Here is a 12,167-nt window from a genome sequence, read left to right on the forward strand (position 1 = left end):
CTAACACTCTTCTATTTACACTGTTTCAGTGTGCAAAACAGCAAATGTGGGTTGAGTTTACCTCTCACTATGTGGGTGTATGAGCTTTGGTCTTGAAGAACTAGGAGTCTATCCTACACAGTTTGTAATACTGAAAAATACACCTTTCGTGTCCCTGTATGCCATTAGAGGCCATTATAGTCTCCAGGATCACAGCTCAAATAATGTTTTTTAATCATTTAATACCAATTTAGTTTCTGTGCTAACATTTTCTCTAAAAATAAAAAAGTCCCTGAAGTGAGACTTAAGACTCTAACCATTTAACAAAAAAACATATTCCCCACTGATCTTACCATGTGTAATGTTTTTCTAAAAAGCCCAGTAGTTAGTGGGGGACTTGCTTTCAGTTTCCCTCTGCCCACTGAAATAAAATTCTCATTTCCCAACTCTTAAGCAGGTGTCCAGACTTCTAATCTGTAGTCTATAGTGGTATAAAGACCTGGTACTGATGCAAATCTTCTTCACAGCAAAGAATTTAGGATTCAATGGACCAAAGAGGGCAAAGAGTGGTTAGCAGAGTAACTTGTATGTTCCATCCTTGAATCTTCTTCTAGCTGAAATAATGTGGAATTCCTTCCCTCATAATAATATAGCACAAAATGAAAATGATAAAGACTGCATTTCAAGTCATCCAACAGCCTGGAGGTCAGGGCTGCAAGGAGAGAAAGGTGTGTTTGACTTTCATATCCCGGGTGACTGCCTTACCTTGTCCATATACTCAGTGATGGGGTTTATGATTATAACAGATACTAGTAATTCCTTCATCTTTGTGAAACTAGTCTTTCATTCCTTTGCCTTAATTGCATGTAATGAAAAAAAGGGTTGAGTAAAAATGTTTTGTTCAAAAGGAATGTAAATCCATAAAAAGTTCATTCCTAAATCAAACTTAGTATTTTTTTATCGTGTATTTTGCTTTGCTGAACAGATTTACAAATAATTTTTGATGTAACACTACTTACAACAAACTTTTGGCATTCTTTCATTCCATTGTCTGCTGGTTTTAAGCATGTTATCTTACTGTCCTCTGTCCGGATTTTTTGCTAAATGGACCAAGCAAAATTGGTTTCTCCAGAAGGGAAGCACCATATATCTTGCCCTGCTTTCCTTCTCTTCAAATCTCCAATGTTTGCAACATCCTTGACTGACTTTCCTTCTCTTGTATCCTGATCTCAAAATCTTCCTGCCTTTTGCTGTGAACCCTGCAACACCACTTCCACCTTCCAAAATCACTTCTCCAGACAGCAACCTGAGCACCTTGTTTTTATATGAACAAAACAGAACAATTAAATGCAGGTATCCTGTTTTCATTTATTTCTGGATGGAGCTAAAAGTTACAATCCTGGTTTTTAATCTCTCTACTTTCCCTGTCCGTTCCATCATTTCCAAAAAAAAAAAAAAAAAAAAAAAAAAAAAAAAAAAAAAAAACACAACAGAAAAACTAATGAAGCAAAATTAAGTCCCATTTCACAGAAACTAACATAAATTGCAAAATCAGGATTACTGTTTCATATTGATTTTTAGTTGGTTTGCCTAGATTGTTTATAACTGCAACATCTTGACAGGCATAAAGTCTTTGAGTCTAAATACAGGAACCGACAACAGCAAAAATTTCCCACAGCTAGTACATTTCAGAAGGAAATACTAGCTTCTACAAGTCAGTATTGCCAGTTCGTTTTACAGTACATTGTCGCGATTGCTCCTTGGTCACCATTTTTAAGTAATTAACTCTATCAGTGGTATAAATATGTAAAATGATAGAACTGTCAGCTTTTTTTGTCAATAAAGGTTCTATTTCTTGTATGTACAGAACATGGAATTTGAACACAAAACCTATTTTAAAAACACTCCAACTATTTCAAGGGTATACATCATTAAAGTACCATTTGTTCTTCTCCTGATCCCAGAGTGTTATATTTTTCTACCAACATAAGAACATTATATTTGTATTTCAGTCATCCCATCATTCTGATTTTAGTGAAAGTATCACAGCATATTGCTATGGTAAGTTTTTTCACATATATTTTCCTCTTATTCCTTTACTTGTCTTACAGCTGAACCAGTGGGACAGTGTCACTCACTCAAAGTAATAAAGGTAGAAAAAAACAAAAACATTCATAGCAGACAAAGGCAATGTGCAAAAACTGATATATTGCCTCTCATTGATCGGAACATCCAGCAGAGAATAAACTGCTGAAAAACCATAAAGAGGGGATTAATTTGATTAATTAGATTGCAAGTGTAAATATCCACCAAAACAAGTAGTATACACTCCCTTCTTGGGCATCAGAGAAAAACAGGCACTTTTGGATGCAATTTATCATGAGTAGATGTCTAAATTTTGGTTCTTTAATAGCCTATTGCTCTCCAAAGGACATTTAAACTGATTAGCCCAAATATAGTTGTCCACATTGTAAACACCTACAGCTTGGTGAAACAAACCTCACAGAAAATACTGTCTTTGAGGATAATTCCCTTATCTTAACAATGGTATCCTAACAATAGGATAAGAATAGGGTAATATTCTCCTGGATCTCAATGTCTGCATGTAACTCTTTCTGGTTTAGCTGCAGAAGATTCCAGGTTGTTGAAATGTGCTCAGATGTCAACTGATATCAACCAACAGCCACTTGTGAAAATGCAGGAGTTGTGACAAGGTATAACCAGGAAACCTCTGAAGTGCAGCCATATATCACTGCACATAATGGCAGATCGTAACATACCATTTGCTACAGCTTTCCACTCCCTAGTTTCTAAAGAACCGCCTCTTACTAGTACATCATCAGCACTGTGGAACAGATACACAGCTTAAGGAGATGGACTCTGTCAAACTTAAATCTATTTTTAGCAAATAACAGTTTGACTATAAATACTTACATTCTATATAGTTATGTTATATAAGTATTTTAATACTTAAAATAAGTATTATTTCAATATATAAAATAATATAATAAACATATAATGCTTTATAAATAAGATTTTAAAGTAATATGAAATTAGTATTTTAGATGTTTATTTTCTTTTATATACTACAGAAATGTATTAGCTACCTTGGTGATAGAGGTGGGATTCATCTCACCAAATACAGACAGTGTACATCCTTACCCAACACTCCTTAATAATCAGTGCTGAGAAATAGTTACTGCTAGAGTATTGTTATTTCATCACAAGTAGATATTTAACATAAGTCAGTGAGTTACTTCATAGAAGTTCCTGTTTCTCTTCATTCACTGTAAAGTGAACTTAAGGGAAGCAGCTCAGGTTACTCACATTGTGCACATGTGAAGTCAGAGCAAAGGAGTATTAGCAACACTGACCAGTCAGTTGCTGGTGCTCTTTAAAGCATGTAGTCTTACACTCTCTTAAATAGCTTCTATTCCACCTGAAAAGATGTTTAACATAATATTCAATGTTGTTTCTAAAATACTACATAAAGGTAAGCCAAAAATTGTAGTAATTCACATGTCTACAACTGATTATGCTCTAAGCCATGTCTATCAGGAAACCAGTAATAAGTCTAAATGAAAGCAGTAGGAAGAGCAGCAGTAGCACAACAGCCAAAGTACCAGAATGGATGCAATCTTAGCCTACTCAGTTGTTCTTCATATGAATCCGTTCACCAAAGTAATGTTTGTCAAGTGGCTGAACAACAAATATTTCTGAAGTCCAAAGTATGATGAAGATAGACAATTATGTACTGGTACAGATTTTCTTTCCCTTTTCATGATGCAAACTTTTTGTTCTCAGAGAAGTGAAATTTCCCACTTTAATATTAGGACCCTCAGTGAAGTAACTCTGTGTATTTGAATTTGGAAATACACTTAGCTTACTTTAACACATTTTGGTCATGTGCAAAATAAAAGATCTTTAATAATATTGTATCTGTTATATTGTGAAAAGTATTTTCATCTCCCAACTTGCCATATGGATGCTTTGTATGTTTGTATGTTTTCTACTTCATGAAACTTTCATCACTATCAGGTTTACAGTACACATTATACCAAATTCTGATTCTAAGATCCAGACTGGAAAGTCAAATTAAAAATCAGAAATCCCTGCAGAGTTAGGAGAAAAAGGAGCTGTCTATATCTGCCTCATCAATTTCGTAGCCAAAAGGGTCTCTATAGAACTGCATTTCACTCTGTTTTCAGTGAGGATTTTCTAGTAGTGGTTAGCATTTTTTAAAATATTTGGCATGCTCTGACATTTTATACTCTTAAGCTATGGAAAAGCACAACTGTTTAGACCAGCAACTCTCCTTATGTATAGTATTCCACTTGTTACACAGCGAATCACACTGTCAGCACAAAACGGCCTATACATAATACAAGTCAAACTTTATCAGAAAGTTTGGTTGAAGTTGTGGTCGGCCTACTTACTGTGTAGAAGTAGCTCATCTTTTATTCCTCCACTTTCCTGCACAATACGTCTCCACATACAGACAGTGCAAACTCTTGTGGAAACCCTACTTTCTGTCGGGTAGAGTTTGCCAGATTCAGGTCTCAGAGAGAAGAAAAGTTCACACTGTCAGTTAAATGTTATCTTCTACATATGGTTGAGCTTGTTCCCTGATGCTATTATCTGCACAGAGCTTTTCCCCTGAGCTTGAAGCACACATTGAAATCAGATACATCTGCTATACAAACATTTGATTAATTTTTTAATAGGGTCCCTGGTATTTAAACAAACCAAGACTCAGTTTCTGACCCATCTGCTGTAATATCATGTATTTATGTTAGCCTCAAGCTCTTCAAGTTTGGGCCACTACATTTCATTAGATGTCAATAATATAAACAAAATGTGTATATAAATATAGAACAAAAATGAGAAGTGGGACTTTATATAGGAAACACAGCACGTGAAATTTTTTTCAGGATTTAGGTAATTTTAATTTTTCATTAGTAAAACTACTACACAGGAGACATTTTCAACAAAAAGGCAAGAATGCAGGCCACCAAGAAACCATGTTTTAGCAACAGTGGAACTCCAGAATCCCAAAACTCTATACACTGGGGTCCTGTTCAGGACAGAAATTTTACTATGGTGTTACAAAAGCATTTTGATCATTGTTGCCCTGCATGATTTTCCATGAAGGTATAAGTCAGCACTAATGACCATTTGACAATTTAGTGCTTAAAATGTAAAAGTTCATTTCTTAATCTTCATTTTCCTCAAACCAAAAATACCCTATTTTTGTTAACATGAAGAGATATATTAGTAGCTCTTAAATAATTCCTGATCGGCAAAAGTGAATTGCTTTCTAAATATAGTAATCCTACATATTTGAAAGCATTTTAAATATTATTGTTGAATTTTTTTGATTGCTAACTCCAAACCACTTGTCACTCTGAGCTGACTGACAGGAATGGCACTACCCCATCAACATCCTGAATCCAATTTTGTCTTTTCCAATTTCTTAACTGAATATAAATAACTTATTATTTTCATTATACTCAAAGGGGATCTGTAAAGCATTTTTTAAAAGCCTTGTAATTTGTTTGTACATTAAGTGAATCAACAGACTACTAAATCAGTTCTTTGTAAGGGACCAACAGAAAATGTACAACCTCTAAAAGCAAATAAATTTTTCCTAAAAAAACCCAGTATCATTGTCCCTTTTCTCCTCTCCACTTCCAGCACTTTTTTTTTTTTTTTCATATCTGCTATACTAGTTTCCCCAAAAAAGGACTTGCATTTTTGTTTAACTTAATTCAAGAATCTGCTTAGAGTAAATATACTTACTGTATTAACACTATCCTTCCCTTGGCATATATAGACACATACTGGGAGCCAAGAACCCAACAGACAGAAAATATCTCCAAGAAATTTAATAGCACTATATTATGTACTTTGTTATCTACACACTTGAAAACCTTGTAATATACAAAAAAGATCTCGAAATATAGAAAATCCATGAAGTAGCAAAAGCCATCTATTTCCAATCATGTTTTAATTTCTCATAGTGATGAGTAATTTTTGAAAAGTATATGAAAAGTAGTATTTTGATCATGAATTTGCACTCACAAAGCTTAATATCTTATTTGCATGAATTATTATTAAAAAAAATATATATGTCTGTGGTAGTACTAGAAATTTAAATAGGTAAATAATGCATTACCACTGAAAGAAATGATGGCCAAGGGGACATTTTACATAAGAAAATTGTCTCAAATTTATACAGTTGCCACCATGAATTTTTAAACACTATCTTCTACTGCATTCACAGTAAAAATATTATTTCTTCTTACAGAAGAGTAATTTGTCACCTTTATGGCTGATAATAAATAAACAAAAAAGTACTTTAAGTCCAAATGAAGTCAAGTATCTGGCCATAAATGGGATTATGTCAATGCTAGTAATTATATCCTATGCTTCCACTGAAATAGTAAGTCCATCTCTTTCAGAAACTCTCTGTCTTGCACTTTCTACACAAAAACAGGTAACAGGTAACCATTTTTGTTCATCTCGCTCATGCCCGAACTGTTCATGCCTGTCATTCCTTCCCGTAAAACTCAATAACCTGTATTTTTCTTATTATAGTCATGTTTCTGATGGAGTTGTCCATTCTTTGAATATTCTTACTAAAAATCCCCAACACACTTCCTCATCATGCTCTCAGTCTTTGGAATCATTTAAAAATGTAAAATATGAAGTTGCCACATAAAACATAAGTCTTTTGTTTGTGTAGTTGTGCTGACCTCTTATTTCTTTGTATGTCTATATTCTTAATCTGATAAGATTCTGCAAATTCAGGCTTTGATTAAATAAACAGTGAATACAACTTTAAGATGTTCCTACTATCAATCTGTATGCCTTCTTAACATTTATCATTAAAATATTTATGATGAACAGTAATAAGATATGTTTTTGAGCAGGTTCACCTACTGTTCAAACACAACTGGATACTAGTTTATGAAAGAGAAGAAATTCAAGTGATAGAATCCAATTAAAATTAAAATAATACTGTATAGGTGGAAGCAAATAATAAAGCCTGTTTTAAAATATGGCACACATAAATTACACTACACTCATTCTTAAAATTTCAGCTCCCTGACTTTTTTTTAAAAGTATATGCCTGACTTACCAATACAAACATAGCAAAAAACTCTGAAGCCAAACTAAGAGACCAGTTAGCACAGTCAGTGAAACTTAAATGTATTCCTGTAAGTGACTTAAGAGTCAAATGTTTTCCTTGCAGCCTAACACATATGTTTCTAATGGCTTTCTCATGAATCCCATTAAATGTACTAGAGAAAAAGCACCATTAGCTCAAGAGTTCATCTAGCCCACCCAGCCTAGTGTTATCATTTTGCAAGTATCTAGTATGTTGAAGGAAGAACATGAACATATGCTTAAAGTAGAAAGTAACATCACACTGAAACAAAAATTCTAACTACATTATTTTGCTAAGCTTTTAATTTTCCAATATTTACCTCTTCATCTGAAGAGCAATAAACTCTACAAAGTTCCATAAACTAAGTATCACAACAAGAAAATACATGACACAATTTTTTTATTTTAAGGAATCCTATACATTGTAACAATGGTTTTGTTAAGTATATGGAGCAGAAAACTGAATATCCTAGTTCTGACAGGATCAGATAAAAACCAGAAAAAGAGACAAAGCATAAAATGTAGAAGGATTTGGTTTACTGCTTCATCAGTTGAACTATATAAAGCAATCTGGCCTTGTACTCATATTTAAAATCTCAGTGGACAAGGCATATGATATAATACAAAAAGAAAAAATAAACATCCGTATTGCTACTGATTTATTAAACCTTCAGCCTGACTTTGTAATCTAACGGCTATTTGGAAGGAAAGAAAAACCCTTTTGTTATTATTATGACTTGAAATAGTTCAGTGAAACTTGAAATACTTCTGTAATTCTCAGGAAGCCAAATTCTGCATCTTGCAAGCAAGAAAAATTCCACAACTTCAAAAAGAGAATGAAGCCAAAATAAATGCTTATCAGCTTATCATTAATTCATATTCACAAAATTTTCCTTTGAATACCATGTATACTTTTTAAAACAAATTGTGTAATACACAAGACTTTTATGACTGTATCTACTCAGAAAGACAGTAAATAATAAATAGCAAATAATTAAAGTAAAATAAATAATACTAGCAAAAACAATTAAGAAATAAATTAGTCAGTATTTACTGTAATATTTAAACAGAGTCACCAAAACAAAAAATATGACTACCTTGATAATATTTTTAAAAATCAGCAATAAACAAACAGTGTGTCCTTAGCAGTGCCTAGAAAGATGTATTTCAGATAATTAGGAACAATGGCATCATTTAGTACCTTCCATTGCCCTTTTAAAGAAGACTTTACAGCTTCCACAGGTAAGTACTCCATAGTGGCAACCAGAAGCCTCATCACCACAGATGAGACAAATCTTCTGGGGCAGCGATTCAAAACTGTATTGAGAATTTTGGCTGGTTTCTGTATCTGGCCTTCAAAAGAGAAAGAATTAAGAGAAATTAAATATCTAGTTTTGCAACAGTTAACTACTTACCTGTATTAACCAGTTCTATATTAAAAACCTGCTTTTTACATTTGTAATCAAGCTATAGAAAGGCAAGAAAAAAAAAAAAAAAAAACCAAAATAAGACTGCCTTTCTGCAAAGAGGTTTGTCTCTGCTAGGGTAAAAGACACATTTGTTAACATCGGGCTAGTCATTAAAAAGGGAAATAGCAAGCAAAAAGCACAGATATATTTTAATCAGTTTTAGCTAAAAAAGGTGCAATCTAGAAAATCTTTGTTAAAATGTTTCTGTTCCTCAGATCAACAGCTCTTGTGAGTGAAGTTATACTGACTGATACTCTGTACACAGAATGGTGCAGAGACAGAATCTGATAGAAATCAACTGAATTTCAAAAGCCTCTTTCACATGGGAAATAACTAGGTTTCATCTCAGCTAGAAAAATCTTTCATATTTGCCAGTTCCCATTCAGATGCAGCATTCTCATCGACAGCTATGATGGGCACCTTGAGGAAAAAGTACTTCCGAATTTCTCTAGAAAAAAAGAAACGGACTAACGTACTTAATCATTACTCTTGCAGAAATCAAGGATTTCCGTTGAAGCTGTAGCATTGTATACATGTATTTTTGCATGCATTTCTAGGTAATGCACAACATCTTGGCAACACAGTAAGCCATTTCATTCTAACAAATCAATACACAAATGTTTCCATTTCTGTGTGTGTGAAATTATCTGGTTTTTTATCAAGTCGAGAATAATATTTTGGAGAATATTTAGATATTTATGAATACTGTCTCGCAATCTGTGAGGACAGTCTGGAGAGCGCTCCGCTGCCCCTCTCTGGAGCCGGTCACTTTCTCAGAGATCAGATGGCACTGAACCAACGTCGCGATAAAAACGCGATTTCTCCCGGGGCGTCAGTGTGCCAAAAAGGTCTGAGGGGTTCCAGCTGCAACTTTGACACTGCACCGGCCTCACACAGACCTGCGACCCCCGGGCGTGCACAGATAATACAGAAGATGGAAACGCGGCTGTCAGTTACTGCCTAAAAACTCGAACGGGGCTTCGACGGGCCAAATTTCGCCCGTCTCCGTCTCGGCACCTTCCGAGAGCCCCCGGGGGTGCCAGCCCCTCGCCCCGCGGCGCAGCCGCCCGTCCCGAGGGGGAAGCGCGAAGCGTCCCCGCGGCCCGTCCCCTCAGCGAGGGCTCCCCCCATCCCCCGCGCCTTACCGAGCGTAGCCGAGGTAGGGCGGGCACAGCTGGGGCAAGCCCTCCTTCAGCACCGCCGCCGGGAAGCCCAGCGGCTGGTGCCCGTTGAGACCCAGGGGCGGGTAGAGCCCCGGCGGCGCGGCCGAGGTGGAGGGCAGGCTGTCGGGCGGCGCCGCCGCCGCCGCCGGCCCGTAGGCCCCGGCCAGCAGGGCGGGCTCCGTCTTGTAGAGGACGCACTCCAGCGAGGGCTCCGGGCCGGCCCGCGGGGGCTGCGGGTAGTCGGCGCAGCCGGCCGCGGGGTTGGCTCTGCCGCCCGCGAAAGGGGTGGCGAGGCCGAGACCCTCCTCCTTGATCTTCAGAGCGGGCTGGAAGTCGCCGTAGGGGAAGTGCCCCTCCTTGGCGTCCGCCGGCGGGTAGACGTATCCCGCCAGGTCCGGGGCGGAGGGCGAGGAGCGCGGCCCCGCGCCGCCGCCGCCCTCGTACTCCGCCACGTCCAGCAGCTGCCGCGTACGCGAGGCCAGGTAGGCAGAGTTGAGCGGCAGCAGGGGCACATGCAGGTACTCCTGCCCCGGCTCCCCCGGCCGGGCCCCGCCGCCGGCGAAGCCCCGCTCCCCGCCTGGCAGCGGCGCCACCCCGGGGGCCTCGCCCTTGGGGGCCGCGGCGGGACCCTCCGCGCCACCCCCGGCCCCCGCCGGCCGCGGCTTAGCGGCGGCGGTCAGGGCATCGCCGGCCGGCCAGAGCGAGAGCGAGAGCGGGGCGGGCCGCGGCGGGGGCTGCGGGGGGCCGGGTGCCCCCGGGGCGGCTTCGCCCGCCTTCTGCGAGGGGCCGCGGCTCATTGGGGAGCCGGGCGCCTCCGCCGCCTCCGCCTCGAAGAAGGGCCAGGGCGCCGCGGCCACGGCGGAGCTGGCATGAGCCGCGGGCGCCAGGAAGGTGTCCAGGACGGTGTCCAGGGCGTCCTTCTCCGAGACGGAGCCGCTCCCCGGCTGGTACGCGAGGGAGTCCCGGACCTCCTCCTCCTCCGGCTGCTGCTGCGGCCCTTCCTCCTCCTCCTCTTCCTCCTCCTTCTCCTCCTCCTCCTCGTCGTCACTGCTCTTGGGGTAGAGCAGCCCGTCCAGGGAGATGTCCACGGCCTCCGCCGCCCTGCGGAAGGGGTCTCGGCCGGGCTGGCCCTGCAGCAGGACCGCCCCGTCTCTGGCAGGCGGAGGCGCTCTGGGTTCCTTGGCCTTCACTTCGGTCATGCTGGCCCGGGGCAGGGCTGGCGGTCGGCGAGTCTCCGGCCCTGGGGGCGGCCCGACGGCTCCTCACATCCCGGCCGTGCCCGCTGAGGCGGCGGCGCGGGTCCCGCTCACATGGTGCTGCCTTCGCCGGGAGGGGGGGCGGCTCAGCCCCGGCCCCCGCCGCTGCCGGGACGGGGATGAAACGGAGCCGCAGGCGGTGCAGCCTAGAGGGGGGAAACGATCGGAGCGTGTGCGGGAGGCGGGAGGAGCGGCGGGCGAGAGAGCGGGGTCCCCGCCGGGCTCCGGTGGCGGCGGACCGGGCTGCCGCTACCTGCCCCCCCTGCTCCGCGCTCCGCTTTTCCTTCGGCTGCTCCCCCGCCGTCCCCGCTCGGCCCGGGCGGGCTGGCCGGCCGCCGGCTCCACGCCCCCTCGCCCGTCTCTCCCGCCCCTCCCCGCCGCCCGCCCGTGTCCTTACCGTGGGGCTGCGCTGCCGCTGCGGAGCACGGGCTCGCCCCTCCCGGACCCCCCCCTCCCCGCCGCGGGCCGCCCCGCCGCTCCGCTCTGTCTCCGCGGGGCAGCCGGTCCCGGGCACCGCCGCTCCCCCGCCGGCTTTTCCACCGGCTCCTCCTCCGCTCCGCCTGGCCCGGCCCGGCCCGCCCATCGCCCGCCGTGTCCGCGTCCCTCTCCCGTCGCGTCTGGCTCCCCGGGCCGCAGGGCTGCGCTCTCTGGCCTCTCCCCGCCATCTCGTCTCTCCCTGCCTCCTCATCCCTCTCCCCCACCTCCTGTGCAGGTGCCCCGTCCGCACGCTTCACCGTCCCGAGAAGCGCAGCTCGGCTGGACACAGGCCACAACCGGGCTACTGGGCCCAGGTCGCTGTTTTGGAGGGCAGAAAGACAAGCTTTACTTATTTGCAGTTATGACACTATAGTCTTCCTTTTGTCTGATTTCCACTATCCCCTTCAGATGTTCACTGTAATTTTTCAGGATTAAACTCTGGCCCAATTCCTCTCTTGATACAACATCCATTTTCCAGCAGCCAAGAAACCAAGGCATTGTAAAGCACTTTAAATTACATTCAGGGACCTCAGAGTATCCTCTACACCAAGAAAGCGCAACGGGTTTTGCACAAAATGCTTGGAAAATAGGGCATTCTTTGCTTCTAATCTTTTCCTTTAATTACTTCTTCAGGGTGAATGAGAGGACATTTA

General features: G+C 42.2%; 1 protein-coding gene across 2 annotated transcripts in view; it reads right to left on the bottom strand.

Moving 5' to 3' along the window:
- Positions 1–11,553, bottom strand: part of PGR (progesterone receptor) — a 39,181-nt gene extending 27,628 nt beyond the window's left edge. For both annotated transcript variants that reach the window (XM_042793091.1, XM_042793090.1), the window contains exons 1-3: positions 11,435–11,553; positions 9,764–11,183; positions 8,351–8,502 (exon numbers count right to left, since the gene is read on the bottom strand). In XM_042793091.1, the coding sequence (XP_042649025.1) occupies positions 8,351–8,502; positions 9,764–10,980 (1,369 nt within the window). In that variant the 5' untranslated portion in view covers positions 10,981–11,183; positions 11,435–11,553. The remainder of the gene's footprint in view (positions 1–8,350; positions 8,503–9,763; positions 11,184–11,434) is intronic.
- Positions 11,554–12,167: the final 614 nt, after the last annotated feature.

Source organism: Tyto alba, unplaced genomic scaffold (assembly GCF_018691265.1).
Source record: "Tyto alba isolate M040663 unplaced genomic scaffold, T.alba_DEE_v4.0 Super-Scaffold_2, whole genome shotgun sequence".
NCBI classification, from domain to species: Eukaryota; Metazoa; Chordata; class Aves; order Strigiformes; family Tytonidae; genus Tyto; species Tyto alba.